The 22727-nt window shown below is 46.1% G+C and overlaps 1 protein-coding gene across 2 annotated transcripts in view; it reads right to left on the reverse strand.

Moving 5' to 3' along the window:
• Positions 1 to 243: 243 nt before the first annotated feature.
• Positions 244 to 22727, reverse strand: part of LOC141073820 (major histocompatibility complex class I-related gene protein-like) — a 101851-nt gene continuing 79367 nt past the window's right edge. Inside the window, exons 7-8 of one of the 2 annotated variants that reach the window (XM_073561274.1) lie at positions 9759 to 9788; positions 244 to 3491 (exon numbers count right to left, since the gene is read on the reverse strand). In XM_073561274.1, the coding sequence (XP_073417375.1) occupies positions 3433 to 3491; positions 9759 to 9788 (89 nt within the window). In that variant the 3' untranslated portion in view covers positions 244 to 3432. Of the gene's footprint in view, positions 3492 to 3965; positions 4285 to 9758; positions 9789 to 22727 lie in introns of those variants that run through there. The other variant, XM_073561275.1, reaches the window with a different exon arrangement.

A 22727-nucleotide genomic window follows, 5' to 3' on the forward strand; every position in this document is an offset into this window, starting at 1 on the left:
TTAACAGAAGCATACAGTCTAGATCACGTGAAGTCATTATTTCCCTCTACTCCTCTTTGGTGAGACCTCATCTGGAATATTGTGTCCAGTTTTGGGCACCACATTTTAAAAAAGACATCAACAAACTGGAGCAAGTTCAGAAAAGAGCGACCAGAATGGTGACCGGTCTGCAAACCCTGTCTTATGAGGAAAGGTTGCAGGATTTGGGAATGTTTAGTTTGCAAAAGAGAAGACTGAGAGGAGACTTAATAGCTGTCTACAAATATCTAAAGGGCTGTCACATTGTAGAAGGATCAACTTTATTCTCATTTGCACAAGGAAAGACTAGAAGCAATGGGATGAAACTGAATGGGAGGAGATACAGATTAGATATTAGAAAAAACTTTTTGACAGAGTGATCAATGAGTGGAACAAGCTGCCATGAGAAGTGGTGAGTTCTCCTTCAATGGAAGTCTTTAAACAGAGGCTGGACAGACATCTTACTGGGATGATTTAGCGAATCCTGCTTTGAGCAGGGGGTTGGACCAGATGGCCCAGGAGGTCCCTTCCAACTCTACGATTCTATGATTCTATGGCTGACACCATTTCCTGCAGGGTTTTTAAAATGGAACCTGTGGCCATGGACCCGGCCTGGAGGGAGCGAACAGCCCCACTACCATCCTGCAGTCCGCTTCAAAAATAAAAGTCCAAGCCACCTTTTATTAAATCTGCCTTAGTCAAATAGCTTGTCCAAGACCAGACTTATTTTTATTTTGCACTGCAATCACTGCTATGCCTGTGACTGCAATGTACTCCCACGGCCTCAGTACGCCTCTGTGCGCATCCTGGGGGACACATAACGACCCTCACATATAACACCTGTCACTGCCTCATACCCCCAAAGTTCAAATTCAGCTACTTACACATTTATGTAAGGGACTTAGCTCCTATAAAAATCATACTAGTAATAAGCATTCAGTGGTGCAGTTGTAAATGAATACAGGAAAGATATATATTTTTGTATCGTGTTAGCCAGTAGATAGAAAAGTATTTATAATTGAGAGTCCAAATATGCAAATGAGGTTGTTTTGATGCACCGTGGGTGTGGTGCACCGTTACACCCCTTGATTTCCATATTCAGCACTATTCATGAGCTTGATTGACAGTAATAACTTTTTTTCCAGTGAACACTCTCTAAACTCCAATCCCTGTTCCTGAACGTGTGCACTGACACTGCAGCCCTGTGGCTTGTTCACAGTATCAGGGCAGGCACACACTCAGTACTGGTGTGGGAATGCTCTGCAGCCTAGCTGCATTCTGAAGCCTCTTGCTACACTTCTGGGTAGCGTCAGTGGTGGCCACAGACTGGCAAGAGGCGGTGATCAGATCATGGCAAAACTCAGAGAGGGTGCGCCTGCCTGACACTGTGAGCACACCAGTGTCAGTTCACCTGTGCAGGAGCAAGGATTTGAGTTTAGGGAGCCCTTGCTGTCAAACATGCTCTGAGACAATGCTAGATATTTATAACTAGATGGTGGCCCAATTCTAACGCATCGGGTATTCTAGAATATGTATGTAATCTGTCACCCCATTTTTGCCCCATAAGCTGGGGCCACTGCCATCAGGGGCTTATCTACAGCATTCTACAGCACCGTAAAAGGTCAGAGAGGTCCGGCGCCTGCGCACTGCAGTACTCTGCTCTGCCCTCAACAGGGCCAATAAAGTACGCCTGCGCAGGAGCCGAGGGAGAAGCAAGGAGGAGGACGTCATCGTATGAAGATGGGAAGTGCTGGACGGGACGGCGACACCCATCAGACCGAACCGAACACCGGGGTGAGTATAATATAACTTTTTTTTCTTATCTTTCAGGTTTCATCGGGTAGCGGTGGCATGCGTCATTCGATTTCCGCACCAATTCGTGGCCGGACTGCGCCTGTCGCTGATTGGTAGCGCCCGGCCGGCCACGACCAATCAGCGACGCGGAATTTCTGTTACAGACAGACAGAATTAGACGATTATATAGTAGATAGTGGTCTTAATGATGCACTGATACATTTTGCACACCAAATGTGCATTGTAGCACTCTCATTTGCATATGGATGCTTGTATATTTACCTGCAACTACAACCCTAAAATGTATATTATAGGGGCTACATCCCCTGTAAAAATGTTTAAGTTTGTGAATTTTGAGGTGATAGTTTCTGTTTACGGGGTCACACTAATGTATGGCTTTTGATGTGAGAGCATCAGATGCGATATGCTAATGACCCTCGGCTCCTGTTCTGCTGCGAGTGATAGCATAGTGTCATGCGACTGTGCTCCGAGCCTCTCACACAGAGAGGATCAGAGCACAGCTGCGGAGGAGGCGGAGCAAGTAATTTCTCCATCTCCTCGATTGCCAGGATAGGTCAGAGAGGTCCAGTGACTGCGCACTGCAGTACTTTGCTCTGCCTTCAACAGGGCAGATCAGTACGCCTGCGCAGGAGCCGCGACACGAAGCAAGGAGGAGGATGTCATTGCTAGAAGATGGGAGGCACCGGACCCGGACCTGCAACGCCCATCGGACCGGACCGCCCCCGGGTGAGTATAATAAAACATATTTTTCTTCTCTGTCAGGTTAGATCGGCGGTTTATCTACAGCATTAAAGAATGCTGCAGATAAGCCCCGAAAGGCAGTAGCTGCAGCTTATTGCGGAAAAACGAGCTGACAGGTTCCCTTTAAAGATCTCCATGCCCAAATTCCATGAGGAAGCAAAAGCACAAGAAAAGTTGGCTCCAATATGCTCAAAATCATAGAAATAACCACAGGTGCATTCAGATTCTGTACTATGCAGAAATGAATCAAAAGTAGAACTTTTTGGGCCTATGGATCAGCAGATGTGTCTGGAGGAGGGAGAATGAGGCAGATGCTCAAAAGAACATCTTTACAACAGTGAAGAATGATGAAGGCTCAGTAATCTACAGTGAAGCATGGCAACAGCTTGCTGATGCCTATTGTGAAGCATGGCGGGTTCTTGTTTCTGTCTACAGTTAAGCATAGCAGGGGCCTGGTGATGCCTACAATGAAGCATAGTGGGGACTCGATAATGCCTACAGAGAAGCATGGTGGTGACTCGTTGATGCCGACAAAGAAGCTTTGCCGCAACTCGGTTATGCTTACATTGAAGCATGATGAAATCTCAGTGATGCCTATAGTGGAGCATGGTGGGAGCTTTGTGCTCTCTACAGTGAAGCATGGCAAGGGAATGGTGCTGCCTACATTGAAGCATGGCGAGGGCTCGGTAATGTCTTCAGTGAAACACAGAGGTGACTCAGTGATGCCTACAGTGAAGCATGCCGGGAGCTTGGTTATGCCTGCAGAGAGTATGGTAGAGGCTTGGTGTTGCCTACATAGAAGCATGGAGGTGGCTCGGTGATGTCTACAGTGAAGCATAGAGATGGCTCTGTGATGCTTTAAGGCTGCTTGCTTCCGATGAAGTACCAGGAGATCCTAGAAGAAAATACCATGCCTCCTGTAAAGAAATTGAAGTTTGGGCATCATTGGATTTTCCAACAAATCAATGATCTCAGGCATATTTCACAGTCCACAAAGACTTGGTTTTAAAAGAAGTCCTGGAACATTCTGGAGCGGCTGTCACAGGTGCCTGACTTAAACTTAACAGAAAATATTTTGTGGAATATGAAGAAAGCGGCTGCAGCAAACAGAAAGATATAAGTGATCTCGAGGCCGTTGCCATTGAAGGACTAGGCTAAGCTTGCCCAGGAATGCTGCTAGAATTAGGGGTCTAGCTATGCATTACATTTGAAGCAGGTTATAACACTGTCTCTTGTGGGCCAGTCCGAGCCTGGCTAATGGGCACAAAGTCTTATGTTTGTATCCTCAGCATAAAGAATTTTCCCTCACACCATATCCTACCTTTGTAGTATACTACACAACACAATATATACAAAGACACAAGACACTATTCACAATACAATACAACACATAACGCGATAATCCTTACACATTTATTTTTCATACATCCAGTCCAAATCCAAGGACCACCATTAGTTCACCCAACACTGCCCACATAAATATTAGTCTGTCATTTCTCTCAGCTGTCATTGTATGCTAGGATTTTGTATAAGTTTGATGCTTCGTTCGCTATAAGTGGGGGCGGAAGGGACAGGTCCAATGTGCACTGGTCTGTAATATCATTTTTGTAGTTAAATATTTGCCCTTTTTGAACTCATCCTGAATATCTGCTCTTATAAATCAGGATTCCTCAGAGACTTCATAACTGGTCTCCCTCGGAGCGTCCGACACTGTGAAGATATGTGAAAAATGGCAGAATTACATCATATACATCTACATGTACTTTACCACATGTACTGTACTGATCTCTACCTGTACTACTCTTTATCTGTACTACATGTACCAGACCTGTGCAAAGTGCAGTCCGCAGGCCACATCCGGCCTTCAGGCTGTCTCAGTCCAGCTCGTGGACCGAGACAGCCGAGGGGCTGAAAACAGTGGCCCACGGTCTGCACTGTGCCGCTCGCTGTCTATCGTAATTTTTGGACTATAAGGGGAACTTTTTTGTCAAAAAATGTGGAGGAAAATGGGGGGTGCGTCTCATAGTCCGGATGAACCAGCTTTGGCTGTGGTGGGTAGCAGGGGGAGCAGCATCTGTAGAGCAGCGGGTCACAGGAGGTTGGAGCTGGCAGTTGCGGCTAACTCCTGTGCCCGCTGCTAAAGAGAAATGAGTATTCACTGCATTCCACGTCCATGGGCGTGGAGAGCAAGGAATATTAATTTCTCTTTAATGGCGTCTTGGTATGATTGACCCCCAACCCCAGTCCTGGAATGCATGCCCCATCCTTATGATTGGCCCCCAACCCCATCCTGGTATGCAGGGCCCCATAAGAAAACAGAAAAAAAACCATTACACTTGCCTTCCCGGCTTTCCCTCACAGCATCTTGTTCCAATGCCAGCAGCTGCTTTATGCTTGTAAGCAGCTCATGGCAGGGAAATCACTCTCTGCTTGCAAGTCGAAGAACAGCTGTCGGAATACTCACTTCTCCACACGCCGGGACTGTGCGCGCAAAGAGCAGTGAGTATTCATTGCTCTTCAGTAGCGTGCAGCGCGCACAGTGTCAGCCGCCGGCTTCCTGCTGCTGCCAGTGGTCACATGTGCCGCTACTTAAGAGAAATTAATATGCACGCGTGACCGCCACTGCTCTCTGGGGCCACAGTCCCAGCGTGCAGAGCAATGAGTATTCCGGCAGCTGGGCTCTGCTTGTGAGCAGCACATGACATCCCTACCATGCGCTGCTTACAAGCATAAAGCAGCTGCTGACATCAGATCAGGATGCTGCGAGGGAGCGCCAGGAACGTAAGTGTAATAGGTTTTCTGATGGGGCCATGCATACCAGCATGGGGGTGGGGGCCAGTAATAAGGATGGAGCCATGCATACCAGGACCAGGATGGGGGCCAATCATACCACAATAGTGATGGGGCCCTGCATACCAGACTAAGGATGGGACCATGCATACTAGGACGAGATGGGGGTCCTGCATACCATGATAGGAATGGGAACTTGCATACTAGGATAAGGATGAGTGTTACCATTCCTGCCAGCATAGGGATGAGAGAGACCATTCCTACCAGGATAGGGATAAGGGGGCCATGCACACCAGGATAGGGATGAGGGGGCCATGCATACGGGATAGGAATGAGGGATCCATGCATACAAGATAGGGATGATGGATCCATGCATACCAAGATAGGGATGAGGGAGCCATGCTTACCAGGCTACAGATAAGGGGGACATGTATACCAGGGTAGGGATGAGGGGGCCATGTGTATCAGGATGGGGATGAGGGAACCATATATACCAGGATAGGGGATATTAAGTATAGAATTGACCACATTTTTTGCTTTAATTTTTTTTCCCTTATTTCCTCCTCTAAAATCTAGGGGTGTCTTATGGTTCGGTGTGTCTTAGAGTCTGAGTCCGAGAAATACGGTATATCCATGCTGACTGCACTGGTGGAGGAGGGGCCTCAGGTCACTTCCTCCACCAATCAGCGTGTGAAACAGCTGATGTGATGATATCATTTCAGCTGTATACTGTGGAGAGTCAGCGCACCAGAGACACTGAGACAGGAGCAGAGTGCCTGGGAATGGGACCAAGGTATGTTTTTTTTTAGTTTTTTATTTATATGGGATATTTGGCTGCCCATGGGGAGGTTATGGGGGTCTTACTGTGGATATGGGGAAGCTCTGGGTGTCTTACTGTGGTCATGAGGAGGCTATGAGGGTTTTACTGTGGACATGGGGAAGCTGTGGGGGTCTTACTGTGGACATAAGAAGGCTGTGCGGGCCTCATATGCAGCACATGGGGAGGCTGTGCGAGCCTCATATGCAGCACATGGGGAGGCTGTGCGAGCCTCATATGCAGCACATGGGGAGGCTGTGCGAGCCTCATATGCAGCACATGGGGAGGCTGTGCGAGCCTCATATGCAGCACATGGGGAGGCTGTGCGAGCCTCATATGCAGCACATGGGGAGGCTGTGCGAGCCTCATATGCAGCACATGGGGAGGCTGTGCGAGCCTCATATGCAGCACATGGGGAGGCTGTGCGAGCCTCATATGCAGCACATGGGGAGGCTGTGCGAGCCTCATATGCAGCACATGGGGAGGCTGTGCGAGCCTCATATGCAGGACATGGGGAGGATGTGCGGCTCTCACATGCAGAACAAGGGGAGGCTGTATGGGCCTCACATGCAAGACATGGGGAGGCTGTGTGGGTCTCGTACTTGACATGGGGAAGCTGTGTGGGCCTCATATGCTGGACATGGGGAGGCTGTGTGGGGCTCATGCAGTATATAGGGAGGCTGTGTTGGGCTCATGCTGGACATGGGTAGGCTGTGTGGGTCGCATGCTGGATATGAGGAGGCTGTGTGGATCTCATGTGCTGGACAGGGGGAGGCTGTGTGGGCCTCATATGCTGGACAGGGGGAGGCAGTGTGGGCCTCATATGCTGGACAGGGGGAGGCAGTGTGGGCCTCATATGCTGGACAGGGGGAGGCAGTGTGGGCCTCATATGCTGGACAGGGGGAGGCTGTGTGGGCCTCATATGCTGGACAGGGGGAGGCTGTGTGGGCCTCATACGATATAGAAGAGGCTGTATTCGGGTTCAAATGGTCTATAGGGTAATGTTGGCATACTTCTGTTCAATATTGAGTGATAATTAGTGTAAATTATAATGATTATATTAATTATATGTTGATATTAATATTGAGCTTAATTCATTTCAGCCTATTGGTTCGGCCCTCCACAACAGTCACAATCTCTCATGTAGCCCCTCAGAAATATTATTTGTCCTCCCCTGACATGTTCTGTACTGCTCTCCACCTGTACTACATGTCCTGTTCTGCTCTTTACCTGTACTACATGTCATGTACTGCTCTTTATCTGTACTACATGTCCTGTACTGCTCTCTACCTGTACTACATGTTCTGTACTGCTCTATACCTGTACTACATGTCTTGTACTGCTCTTTACCTGTACTACATGTCCTGTACTGCTCTTTACCTGTACTACATGTACTGTACTGCTCTCTACCCATACTACATGTCCTGTACTGCTCTCTACCTGTACTACATGTCCTGTACTGCTCTCTACCTGTACTACATGTCCTGTACTGCTCTCTACCTGTACTACATGTCCTGTACTGCTCTCTTGCTGTACTGTATACAACTACTTGCTTGTGTATGTGTCTTGGAATTAGATGAATTTAACACCTGGCAATAGCGCTGGGTAATTATGTGAAAGCAGTGCTCCTCCTGATATCCCCTCTTTCTATTTTCCATACAGAAGTATAATCCATTCTAAACACAAATTTTACCAATTGTTACAAACTTACAGTTAGGTCCATATATATTTGGACAGAGACAACATTTTTCTAATTTTGGTTCTAGACATTACCACAATGAATTTTAAACAAAACAATTCAGATGCAGTTGAAGTTCAGACTTTCAGCTTTCATTGAGGATATCCACATTAAAATTGGATGAAAGGTTTAGGAGTTTCAGCTCCGTAACATATGCCACCCTGTTTTAAAGGGACCAAAAGTAATTGGACAATTGACTCCAAGGCTATTTCATGGACAGTTGTGGGCAATCCCTTCGTTATGTAATTTTCAATTAAGCTGATAAAAGGCCTGGAGTTGATTTGAGGTGTGGTGCTTGCATTTGGAAGGTTTTGCTGTGAAGGAAACATGCGGTCAAAGGAGCTCTCCATGCAGGTGAAACAAGCCATCCTTAAGCTGCAAAAACATAAAAAAACACATCCCAGAAATTGCTACAACATTAGGAGTGGCAAAATCGACAGTTTGGTAGATCCTGAGAAAGAAAGAAAGCACTGGTGAACTCATCAATGCCAAAAGACCTGGGCGCCCACAGAAGACAACAGTGGTGGATGATCGCAGAATAATCTCCATGGTGAAGAGAAACCCCTTCACAACAGCCAGCCAAGTGAACAACACTCTCCAGGAGGTAGGCGTATCTATATCCAAATCTACCATAAAGAGAAGACTGCATGAAAGTAAATACAGAGGGTTCACTGCACGGTGCAAGCCACTCATAAGCATCAAGAATAAAAAAGGCTAGACTGGACTTTGCTAAAAAACATCTAAAAAAGCCAGCACAGTTCTGGAAGAACATTCTTTGGACAGATGAAACCAAGATCAACCTCTACCAGAATGATGGAAAGAGAAAAGTATGGCGAAGGCGTGGTACAGCTCATGATCCAAAGCATACCACATCATCTGTAAAACACGGCGGAGGCAGTGTAATGGCTTGGGCAAGATTGGCTGAAAGTGGCACTGGGTCACTAGTGTTTATTGTTGATGCGACACAGGACAGAAGCAGCCGAACGAATTCTGAGGTATTCAGAGCCATACTGTGTGCTCAGATCCAGCCAAATGCAGCCAAACTGATTGGTCGTCGTTACATACTACAGATGGACAATGACCCAAAGCATAAAGCCAAAGCAACCCAGGAGTTTATTAAAGCAAAGAAGTGGAATATTCTTGAATGGCCAAGTGAGTCACCTGATCTCAACCCAATTGAGCATGCATTTCACTTGTTAAAGACTAAACTTCAGACAGAAAGGCCCACAAACAAACAGCAACTGAAAACCACCGCAGTGAAGGCCTGGCAGAGCATCAAAAAGGAGGAAACACAGCGTCTGGTGATGTCCATGAGTGCAAGACTTCAGGCAGTCATTGCCAACAAGGTTTTCAACCAAGTTCTAGAAATGAACATTTTATTTACAATTATTTAATCTGTCCAATTACTTTTGGTCCCTTTAAAAACAGGGTGGCACATGTTAAGGATCTGAAACTCCTAAACCCTTCATCCAATCTTAATGTGGATACCCTCAAATGAAAGCTGAAAGTCTGAACTTCAACTGCATCTGAATTGTTTTGTTTAAAATTCATTGTGGTAATGTCTAGAACCAAAATTAGAAAAAAGTTGTCTCTGTCCAAATATATATGGACCTAACTGTAGATTGTGGTGATGGAACCATTATTTGCTGTCATTTAGTTTTGGCTGGTTTAGTGGATGTAGTGAGTGCTCTCCCGGTGAATTGTACTCAGTTTGTGACGTGATTATTTTAGAAATATGAAGATATACAGTATTCAGGATGCACAATAAATGCATCTTTTACAGTAAATACCCCATATACATGAAGAATAGAGCAAGAGATGACAGAGAGCAATACTCACTGCTGGCCGCCTTATATTTTTCTTTCTTTTCTGAAATAAGCAGAAGAGGTGGAATCAGCAAGGGAAAAAAATCATCACAGATCTTTAATAAAGAAATTAATCATAACATCACAATCCTCTGTCTAATATTATGTACTGTAAATACCCACGTGCATCAATAGCTGCGACTCTAACTGACACCTTGTGATTCATCGGACCAGGCCATCCTCCTACATCGCTCCACAATCCAGTTCTTCTGCTTACATGCTTATAGTAGATGCTTACAGACATGGACATGAACCAATATATAGCAAGTTATCATAGTTGTGATGCTCTGCATGTTATGGCACAAATCTAACACAGCTGTGATGCTCAGCATGTTCTGACACCTTTCTATCATAGCGCAATGCTGTGTGATCTGACACTTTTCCTTCAGAGCTATGATGCTCTGCCTGTCCTCACTACTTTCCATCATAGCTGCAATATTATGAGTGTCCTCACAACTTTCTATCATAGCTGCAATGTTCTCTGTGTTCTCACAATTTTCTGTCATAGCTGCGATGATATGTGATCTGACACCATTCTTTCAAACAATAATGTCGAAAAAATGGGAAACCACTATGCAACTTAGCACTTCAAATTGAATATACAACAAAGAATCCCTAAAGTATACTATATATACAGCTCTGGCAAAAATTAAGAGACCACTGCACAGTTTTATGAAAATCAGCTTCTCTACATGTCTGACAGCCATTCCATTCCTGTGTCAGTTGAATTCCAACCAGAGAACACCTCATTCTACTTAATGTACTTCTGATTAGGTAATTACCTGAACCAAATCTTCCTTAACGAAGGAAAGTATAAAAAACCCTGCTGTCATGTTCACAATATTCTTGCAATAGGACAAACTGGAGGGCAAAACAATTGCTAGTAATATCAATAAAAAAATAACTTTTAACCATGCCAAAGGAGTTGAAAAGTCTTAAGTGAGGCAAAGACAGGCTCAATTCTGCCTTTACTAGCAGAGGGATACAGTGAGAGTCATGTTGCCTCCATCATTAAAATTTCTAAGACGGCAGTCCATTACAACAAGGTCAAGCAGCAGACACTGGGGACAACAAAGCTACAGACCGGCAGAGGGTGAAAACGACTCTCCACCGACCGTGATAACAGTCATCTTATTCAAATGTTGCTCAGCAACCACAGGATGACATCAAGTAACCTACAAAAGGAATGGCAAATGGCAGCTGGGGTGAAGTGCACAGTAAGAACAGTTCGTAACAGGATCCTAGAGGCAGGGCTCAAGTCATGTAAAGCTAGAAAAAAGCATTTCATCAATGAGAAGCAAAGGGGGGCCAGGCTGAAGTTTGCCAAAGACCATAAGGATTGGACCATAGAGGACTGGAGTAAGGTAGTCGTCTCTGATGAGTCTAATTTTCAGCTTTACCCAACACCTGGTCGTCTAATGGTTAGACAGAGAACTGGAAATGCGTACAAGCCATAGTGTCTTGCACCTACTGTGAAATTTGGTGGAGGATCGGTGATGATCTGGGGATGCTTCAGCAAGGCTGGAATTGGGTAGGTTAATCTTTGCGAAGAATGTATGAATCAAGCCGCATACAAGGTTATCCTGGAAAAACAGTTCTGCTCAGGCAATGATCCCCAACTCTGAGGACTGGATTTTCCAGCAGGACAATGCGCCATGCCACACAACTAGGTCAATCAATGTGTGGATGAAGGACCACCACATCCAATCCCTGTCATGGCCAGCCCAATCTCCAGACCTGAAGCCCATTGAAAACTTCTGGAATGTAATCAAGAGGAAGATGGATAGTCACAAGCCATCAAACAAAGAAGAACTGCTTAAATTTTTGTACCAGGAGTGGCATAAGGACACCCAAAAGCAGTGTGAAAGACTGGTGGAAAGCATGCCAAGACGAATGAAAACTGTGATTTGAAAATCATTGTTATTCCACAAAATATTGATTTCTGAACTCTTCCTGAGATAAAACATTAGTATTGTTGTCTCTAAATGATTATGAACTTGTTTTCTTAGCATTATTTGAGGTCTGTAAGCACTGCATTTTTTTGTTATTTTGACCATTTCTCATATTCTGAAGATAAACTCAAAATTTAGTGCTTGGAAATTCGAAGACATGTTGTCAGTAGTTTATAGAATAAAAGAGCAATGTATATTTTACTCAAAAATATACCTATAAAGAGAAAAATCAGAGAAAATGAAAATTTTGCAGTGGTATCTTACTTTTTACACCACTGTACAGCTGTGGCAAAAATTATTTGCCCCTTTCCTGATTTCCTATTTTTTTTGCATGTTTGTCACACTTAAATGTTTCAGATCACCAAACAAATGGAAATATTAGACAAAGATAACACAAGTAAGCACAAAATGCATTTTTTAAATGAAGATCCCTATTATTAAGGGAAAAAGAAATCCAAACATACAGGGCCCTGTGTGAAAAAAGTGATTGCCCCCTTTCCTTAAACCATAGCTGTGGTTTATCACATGTTTGGGAAGCTGAGTTCACATTTCCTAGTCACACCCAGGCCTGATTAATGCCACACCTGTTCTCAATCAAGAAATCACATAATTAGGACCTGCCTAACAAAGTGAAGTAGAACAAAGGTTCCTTAAAAGCTAGACATCATTCCATAATCCAAAAAAATTCTGGAAAACATAAGAAACAAAGTAATTGAAATCTATCAGTCTGTAAAAAAAGCTTATAAAGCCATTTTAATGCTTTAGGACTCCAGTGAACCACAGTGAGAGCCATTATCCACAATTGGCAACAACATGGAACAGTGGTGAACCTTCCAAGGAGCGTTCAGCCTACCAAAATTACCCCAAGAGCGTAGCAACAACTCATCCAAGAGGTAACAAAAGATCCCACAACAACATCCAAAGAACTGCAGGCCTCACTTACCTCAGTTAAGGTCAGTGTTTGTGACTCCACCATAAGAAATATACTGGGCAAAAATGGCCTGCAAGGCAGAGCTCCAAGACAAAAACCACTGCTGAGCAATAAGAACATAAAGCCTTGTCTCAAATTTGACATAAAACATCTTGATGAGCCCCAAAACTTTTGGGAGCATACTCTTTGGACTGACAATACAAAAGTTTAACTTTTTGGAATGTGCCATTACATCTGGTACAAAAGTAACAGTTCAGAAAAGGAACATCATACCAATAGTAAAATATGGTGGTGGTAGTGTGATGGTCTGGGGCTGTTTTGCTGCTTTAGGACTTGGAAGACTTGCTGGGGTAAATGAAATCAAGAATTCAGATATGTACCAAAAAATCCTGAAGGAAAATGGCTGGCCAGCTGTTTGAAACCTCATGCTGAAGCGCAATTGGGTTATGCAGCAGGACAATGATCCAAAGCACACTAGCAAGTCCACCTCTAAATGGCTTAAGAAAAACAAAATTAAGACTTTGGACTGGCCTAGTCAACGTCCTGACCTTAATCCAATTGAGATGCTGTGGCATGACCTTCATGCTCGGAAACCCTGCAATCTGGCTGAATTACAACAATTCTGCAAAGATGAGTGGGCCAAAATTCCTCCAGAGCGTTGTAAAAGACTCATTGCCAGTTATTGCAAACACTTGATTGCAGTTATTGCTGCTAATCGTGGCACAATCAGTTATTAAGTTTATTTTGCAATCACTTTTCACACATTGCCCTTTAGGTTTGGATTTATTTTTCCCTTAATAACAAATACCTTCATTTAATAACTGCATTTTGTGTTTATTTGTGTTTATTTTTGACTGATATTTAAATTTGTATGGTGATCTGAAACCAGAAAGGGGACAAACACTTTTTCACACAACTGTAGATGTATACATATACGCAAAGGAAACAGAAGAGAACTATGGAATAATATTAAAATACAATATTTTATTATTTTTTTTTAAAGCACAATTGGTTCCATGGTGCTGTACATAAGAAGGGGTTACATACGAATTACAGATATCACTTACAGTAAACAAACTTACAATGACAGACTGATATAGAGGGGAGAGAGGACCCTGCCCTTTCGGGCATATGTGGCGCCTCTGAGGCTCAGTCGCCACAGAGGTACTGCACCTTTCTCTCTCCTAAGGTGTGGTGCCCCACCACCCAGGTAAGTTGGGGGCTCCTGACCACACTCCAACACTCGCACCCCACACAACAGGGTAGTTCTGCACAACCACATTGCGGCTCCTTGCTCAGAGGGTAGCAGAGCACCTTTGGTGGTTCCCTGCTTGGAACACTGGATGTGCTGGGAGGTGGGTGGAGTTAAGATACTTAAAAGAGTTGGAAAGTGTAGGAGGTCACTCAGAAAGGAGTGAGGATCCCTGAAAGAAGGGATGGAGGAAGCTGCAGGCTTTTGATCTGAGCCAGCTGGCACGGGAAAGGAAAAGAAGGAGACAGATGTAGAACTGGAATCTAAGATTCCATAAGAAAGAGAGACAAGTACGGAATGAAGGAGTAGAGAGAATAGAGAGGATGTGGGTTAGAAGAGGAACCCTGCCTATAGGTTCTCGGCGCAAGGCCGGGGCCCGGTCCCCGAGGTTGTATGGACACTTATGGTTCTGCAGCAGACACCGGTGGAGTAGTCGGCTGTAAATGCACTACTCCCATCTAAGACTTGAGGGCACAACAGCAACACGGATATAGAGCCGGGACTTAGGAGTAGAGAGTCCCCGAAGCAGGCTACAGCTGTCTGCCGTGCAAGTAGAGTTCTTGGGAACATCTGTCAGGAGGAACTCCAGCGTACCACGGTACTGGAGATCTTCACGATTAAACGCGCTATAGAGGAGACGTTCAGGAAAGGCACATAAGTTGGCGGAGTGTGGAAGGGAGCTTTCCATCTTGCCTGGAGGTTGACTGAGTCCCTGACCCAGAGGACACGGCACAGAAGCGGGCACTACTGACTGTGAGTAAAGCTTTGGAACTACATGCCCTGATGTCCTCCATTCCTTCCTGCGTCCGTCTGCCTGACACTGCTACATCCCCTGCGCCGTACACTACACCACCTAAGTGTCCCCCCACATCTACACTGCCCTGGGACATCAGACCTGCCTGTGGAGGGCTATACCATCACTGCTGCACCACACCATCTGTCCCAGAGGATGTCTGCAGCGTCGGCTTAACACCTCCCTTGCCGAACACCACAGGTGGCGTCACAAACTATTCCACCATTAACATATCGCCAATACTTGGGCGCCCAGGGCCACGGTCCGGGTCACCGCTGCTGTGACACATCCCGCTGATATCGGCCCGGTACCGAGTACCCCACAGCCCTGGGAGGGCGACCCACATACATACTACAGGGTGGTGGAAAAGGAGACAGTAGGTTGGGGGGTTGCAGCAGCTCCAGTGATTATGAGGCGGTAGCTCCAGTAGTGGTGAGGAGGCAGCGGGGATCATTGCAGGCTGTAAGCTTTCCTGAAGAGGTGGGTTTTCAGGTTCCGTCTGAAGGATCCGAGTGTGGATGATCACTTACAGTAAACCTCATCCTCATGCTTTCAGAATGAGAAGCCAGGTCACTTTCCCATAGATTTTCATGAACATATCCAGGCTACATATCCAGTGTGGTTATGGTTAAGCAAAGCTGATTAGCAGCTCAAGCAAGGTAAAGATAATTGTCCCAAAAGCATGTGCAGCGGTATAATAATAAAAAAAAAAAAGCACAAGATGACGCTTCAATAAATCCCATTCACTTTGGAACTGAAATGAGGAGCATTTTTTGCTTCAGTGAAAATATGCAGAGTCAAAATGCACACTCATTGTGGGAACTCTGCCTAAGGCTAGGGTCACACAACAGTTCTCTCCTTCCGAGAAAACCAGTCCGATTATCCACTGCAGTCTCATTTTTTCCCCACAGATCAAAAGACATGAATGGGTGAATGCCATCTGAATGAGGCAAATAGTGTACGCTGTGATTTTTTTCTTCAGACCACTCAGTAAGATGGAATGAAGAGAACAAATTAAAAAAAAAATAGGCTGAAATATGTATATACAGTGGGGAAAAAAAGTATTTAGTCAGTCAGCAATAGTGCAAGTTCCACCACTTAAAAAGACGAGAGGCGTCTGTAATTTACATCATAGGTAGACCTCAACTATGGGAGACAAACTGAGAAAAAAAAATCCAGAAAATCACATTGTCTGGTTTTTTTTCATTTTATTTGCATATTATGGTGGAAAATAAGTATTTGGTCAGAAACAAGCAATCAAGATTTCTGGCTCTCACAGACCTGTAACTTCTTCTTTAAGAGTCTCCTCTTTCCTCCACTCATTACCTGTAGTAATGGCACCTGTTTAAACTTGTTATCAGTATAAAAAGACACCTGTGCACACCCTCAAACAGTCTGACTCCAAACTCCACTATGGTGAAGACCAAAGAGCTGTCAAAGGACACCAGAAACAAAATTGTAGCCCTGCACCAGGCTGGGAAGACTGAATCTGCAATAGCCAACCAGCTTGGAGTGAAGAAATCAACTGTGGGAGCAATAATTAGAAAATGGAAGACATACAAGACCACTGATAATCTCCCTCGATCTGGTGCTCCATGCAAAATCCCACCCCGTGGGGTCAGAATGATCACAAGAACGGTGAGCAAAAATTCCAGAACCACACGGGGGGACCTAGTGAATGAACTGCAGAGAGCTGGGACCAATGTAACAAGGCCTACCATAAGTAACACACTACGCCACCATGGACTCAGATCCTGCAGTGCCAGACGTGTCCCACTGCTTAAGCCTGTACATGTCCGGGCCCGTCTGAAGTTTGCTAGAGAGCATTTGGATGATCCAGAGGAGTTTTGGGAGAATGTCCTATGGTCTGATGAAACCAAACTGGAACTGTTTGGTAGAAACACAACTTGTCGTGTTTGGAGGAAAAAGAATACTGAGTTGCATCCATCAAACACCATACCTACTGTAAAGCATGGTGGTGGAAACATCATGCTTTGGGGCTGTTTCTCTGCAAAGGGGCCAGGACAACTGATCCGGGTACATGAAAGAATGAATGGGGCCATGTATCGTGAGATTTTCAGTGCAAACCTCCTTCCATCAGCAAGGGCATTGAAGATGAAACGTGGCTGGGTCTTTCAACATGACAATGATCCAAAGCACACCACCAGGGCAACGAAGGAGTGGCTTCGTAAGAAGCATTTCAAGGTCCTGGAGTGGCCTAGCCAGTCTCCAGATCTCAACCCTATAGAAAACCTTTGGAGGGAGTTGAAAGTCCGTGTTGCCAAGCGAAAAGCCAAAAACATCACTGCTCTAGAGGAGATCTGCATGGAGGAATGGGCCAACATACCAACAACAGTGTGTGGCAACCTTGTGAAGACTTACAGAAAACGTTTGACCTCTGTCATTGCCAACAAAGGATATATCACAAAGTATTGAGATGAAATTTTGTTTCTGACCAAATACTTATTTTCCACCATAATATGCAAATAAAATGAAAAATGTGACAATGTGATTTTCTGGATTTTTTTTTCTCAGTTTGTCTCCCATAGTTGAGGTCTACCTATGATGTAAATTACAGACGCCTCTCATCTTTTTAAGTGGTGGAACTTGCACTATTGCTGACTGACTAAATACTTTTTTTCCCCACTGTATACCTATTAGATAACTGGCCAGTAGCCATTAATGTAAAGGTGGGTTACACAGCCTGACTTGTGGCACTGAACCACAGATTAGCTACTTCGTTTCTCAGCAGAACGAGTCCTCTTATTCACACCTGACGATGTGCTGCCGAGAACAATGATTCGCCAGCCTGTTTACACTGTTCCATTATCCGGAAATAAGTAAGGCCTGAACCTATAGAATATGGCTTGTTGGCTGCAGAACCTACACAGTGTAATCAAATCCAAAAGAGGGAAGCTCAAAACAAAATAAGATCAGTAGAAAATTTTTATTAAATACAATCTAAAATATAGATACAGAATCAAGCAGAACATGGCAGAGAGTGCTCCATGTAATCAAGTAAAAACAGGTAAACAGTTTATGCACAAAAAAGAGGCATTAATAGATTATACACTATATGTACTTTGAGGTAGCGCTGTCATTCAAGTAGGGGATACTCGCTCAGCAGCTACAAAATCAGATTCGGCACAGGTTTTCATAAAACATAACACAGTCCATGCAGTTTATTCCTCCATCATAAACCCATAGAAGCCACATAAACAGCATTACAGCATAGCGTCCATTATAGCTTCACTCTGGTTAAGCCTGTGGTCACACAGGTTACTCAATGTCCATACTCAGGCTCTTCAGCCTCATCATTATCTCACCCATGTCAGGGTTTCCTCATGGCTGTTTCCCCACGCTGCAGACATCCACTCTCTTCTCTGGGACACTCAGACGCTGGCAGCCATGACACACAGCCACTCCACAGGCTGTTAGCCAGGAGATGCTTCTCCTAGCGGTACCTTCCACACTGGACCAACCAGGTCCCAGCATTCACCTCATGTGACCTACCCTGGCCACCTTATATGGTCCGTAGCCATGCCCACCAGGTCACATGGCTATGACCTCATCACAGGTCCTTCACACACACATATACACTTTACAATAGCGATAATAAACACACCCCCTGGGTGGGTTTGGAGGTAACTAGTTCCTGACACATTGAACCAGCACCTAAGCCGTATCACTGCTGATTAACACACACACAAATCTCCATCTCAAGGCCACCCACCTTGAGATACATAACGGTCATTCCGTATTTTGCCATTCATCCACTCTTCTGGGACATCCATACAGCGCCCCCTAGCGGACACAGTGGTCACTACACCACATACCTCCCCCCTCTGTTCAAACTTGTGGGGTTGAACACACAACCTTACAACAGGCTCTCGAGACCGGGCACTCACTACACCTTGCCCCACAGGTCGAGAGAACCGTCTCCATCCGTCATACTGCCTCATCTCTTCATTAGGCCTCCCCGCCCCCAGCGGTCATAAGTCTTAGTTAAGCCTGAGTCTGACTCAGTCATCGTCTCACAGGAACTACGGTTTCTCAACGTCATCCTGCCAGTCGAACTACCACTTGCTGACATTCTTCGGCCACCTGCCTTGTCACTTCTTGGAGGAACCCTTCAGGTCCTTACATCTTGGGTTGAGGGCGGCCGCCACCTGGTATTCCGTACTTCTTTACTGATTCGCCGACGGTCCAGCCTCAACTGCTCAATCTCTTGCAGGTATCGAAAAGTTTCTCAGGCTTTTCACGGAGCCAAACACCAGGACGGGAATCCTACCCTCTTCACTGGATACCTGGTCTTCATCATCAGGAGGGATCCTCACCCTCACCACACCGGAGCTATTTACAAGGTCTTGCATTACCTTCCCGAATCTTCCAATGATTCTCCCAATCAGACCTTTGGGAACCGGAACTACCTCTTTCCGCAAACCCAACCGATCCACAGCCTCTCTTGGTAACTCTAGGAATCGAGCAGCTTTCATATTACTCCGCCTAACCAACTGTTTGACATGGAGACACTGCAGATGCATGTTTTTCAGGGCAGCCACCCGCTTTGCTGTGTCTTCCCTGGCTGACATTATCATCAACTGCCGAGTCTCAGGCGCCCAGTGCACCTTACACGCTTTGACCGCCTCTTTGAAAGCTTCATGCACACCTTTCTCAGCGCAGGCCTCTTGCATGTCTTTTGGTACATCAATCACAAACTTGAAGGTCATGGTCTTGCTCTCTTCCTGACTGGGAGGCTCTGGCTTTACCACGGACACTTCCCTCACTACAGTTGCCCCGACCGGGTAACTGTCTTCTTCAGTTCTCAGCTCCTCAACCGCACAAGATCTCATCTCTTTATGACAGTCTGCCAAGACGGGCACCGGCAGCTCCGTTCCACCACTAGTCGGACCCGGCCGCTGTTCATCACTGTCCAAGTTCTTCTCCCACAGAAGACCACTTACAGTTTCTTTGAGCTCCAAGACTTCTTTCTCGAGCTCCTCAACCCTGTGCTTGGCCATTTGTCTCAGGACTCTTTCCCGTTCGAGATGTCCTTCCACTGTCTCCTTTATCAGCTGTATCTCACGATCCTGTTCTCTTTTGGCCAGCACGTGTCTCACCACTACCTCTTTGATTATATTGTCAAAGGGTACCACTGGGTTAGTCCCACCAGTCGAGTGAACCCTCCAGTTATCCTCTGACTGTGTGTCTAGTCCAGTCACCTCATCTCCCAGCCCACCATCTGTCGTGTCACGAGACATCAGGTCCGTCAGTTGGGCAGATGTACCCCTTCTTCCAGTCACTTCTACATCAGACCGGTCCATGTCAGGAGCCGTCACTGTCTCAGTGTCTGCTGACCCCACAGTCGAAACGTCTCCATCGTCCGACCATACGTTATCAAACAAAACAAACTCCCGGCCCCTCTCCAAGGCATAGACTAAGTCCCGTGGTATCCCGCCCCCTTGGCACTCACCACCTTTGGTCCCCTCAAACATTACTCGGTCTACTGCATAGTTCACCGTGACCCCATGTTTACAGCGAACCCTGGCGTTTTTCTCGGTCAGAGATAAAACGAGAGGAGTTCCTGTCAGAGTCACCTGACTCTCTGAGTCCAGTCTACCAGAGACTCCTTCCCGGTGCAGCATCACGGTACACACCTGTGGTCCGTCATTATCCGGAAAATACATGCCGCACTCCTCAAAACTCATACACACACTGCGGTTCCCCAGACATACCCACTGAAGCAACCAGTGCTGCCATTTCCTGAACCACAACAATTTGGGTCACTGCCCCCTTCCGGGACTCCACCCCTTTTTGGGTTACCTCCCCAATTTGGGTCACCACCCCCCTCTGGGACTCCACTTCTTTTTGGGTTACCACCCCACTTTGAGTCACCGCCCCCTTCTGGGACTCCACCCCCTTTTGGGCTACCACCCCGATTTGGGCCACCACCCCCTTTCGGGATTTCCCCATGTCCTTTATACCGGTCTCCTTAGACCACAGTTCACACAGCACAGTTTGTCTCTTTTACGATACCACACAAGTCCTTGTTGGCACCACCACAGCTCCAGCTGTCACCGATCACCGACACCACCAGCTGCTGTTCACACACAGCGGCTGGTGTCCTCTTCGTAACCCCACCGAGTTACAGGAAGCCGCTTGTCTCCTTCGTAACCCCACCGAGTTACCGGAAGCCGCTTGTCCCCTTCTTGACTCCCACTGAGCCACCGCAGGCTGAGTTGAGAAAAGAAGAAAAGAAAACACCACACAAAATCTCACGTGTCCTGTCTGTGTGCTATTCAGGATGTTCCGTCTCCGCCTGAGACCATCCAACACACAGGACGCACCGGGTGCTATTCACGGAGCAGCCCTCCTCCCAGGGTTTCCCAACACACTGGCCTCACCAGGTCCAGGGGCTTAGCGGGTGCTATTCAGGACATCCTTCTCTGCCTGAGACTGCCCAACACTTAAGCCTCACCAGGTCCAAGGTCATATCACGTACTCCAGGGATCCGATTCTTCTCCCAGAACCTCCCAACACTGACCCTCCAGGACCTTGCTCACTGAACCCTCCAGGTACACAGTCTTTATCACTGACCCAGGTCAGTACAACATGAATACCTGTCTGTTACCTGTGTTGGCCACACAGGTCCTTTGATACCTCTTCTCCACAGTGGCACCCTATAGCAATCACCAGTCTCTTTCTCACTGACCCCGGTCAGTATAACACGTTTTTCACGACTGTCACCTGCTGGCCGCCCAGGTTCTCGGACCCCTCTACCGCAGAGGTATCCTATAAGTCTTTTCCGCCTGGGGAAACGGCCGCACTGGGCTCACCGATCTGGACAGTGCCTTACTCACTAGGCCGCCCCACGGTTCCAGAACCACAGTCGGGCAGTGGCTTCCCCAACCGTCTGCCCTCCTGGCTCAGCGTTGCCCTTAGCAACCAACTTTGCAGTCTTCTTCCGTTGCTCCCAGCAACAAGGCTACAATATTGCCCTTAGCTTTCTCCACCAATTGTGAGGTAGCGCTGTCATTCAAGTAGGGGATACTCGCTCAGCAGCCACAAAATCAGATCCGGCACAGGTTTTCATAAAACATAACACAGTCCATGCGGTTTATTCCTCCATCATAAACCCATAGAAGCAACATAAACAGCATTACAGCATAGCGTCCATTATAGCTTCACTCTGGTTAAGCCTGTGGTCACACAGGTTACTCAATGTCCATACTCAGGCTCTTCAGCCTCATCATTATCTCACCCACGTCAGGGTTTCCTCATGGCTGTTTCCCCATGCTGCAGACATCCACTCTCTTCTCTGGGACACTCAGACGCTGGCAGCCATGACACACAGCCACTCCACAGGCTGTTAGCCAGGAGATGCTTCTCCTAGCGGGACCTTCCACACTGGACCAACTGGGTCCCAGCATTCACCTCATGTGACCTACCCTGGCCACCTTATACGGTCCGTAGCCACGCCCACCAGGTCACATGGCTATGACCTCATCACAGGTCCTTTACACACACATATACACTTTACAATGGCGTTAATAAACACACCCCCTGGGTGAGTTTGGAGGTAACTAGTTCCTGACACATTGAACCAGCACCTCAGCAGTATCACTGCTGATTAACACACACAGAAATCTCCATCTCAAGGCCACCCACCTTGAGATACATAACGGTCTTCTGTATTTTGCCATTCATCCACTCTCCTGGGACATCCATACGGCGACCCATAGCAGACACAGTGGTCACTACACCACAGTACACATCTATAAAAAATCCGAGTGGACAATAAGCTAAATAGAGTATGTGTAAATTAATATCAATGGACCGCAGTATACTATGTAAAGTGCATCATGCTAAATAATTTTCAATTCGTGGCTTGTCATGAGGTGAATAGTGCTATAAAATACAAGATTTATCCCAAGTATCAGACATGTCAGGCTAAGTTGCTAATAGGGTTCACACTAAGGAATAAAGTGAATGTAGTAGAAATGCCAAATAATAGA

Source organism: Dendrobates tinctorius, unplaced genomic scaffold (genome assembly GCF_039654945.1).
Source record: "Dendrobates tinctorius isolate UK_male_01 unplaced genomic scaffold, ASM3965494v1 ptg000315l, whole genome shotgun sequence".
In the NCBI taxonomy this organism is placed as follows: Eukaryota; Metazoa; Chordata; class Amphibia; order Anura; family Dendrobatidae; genus Dendrobates; species Dendrobates tinctorius.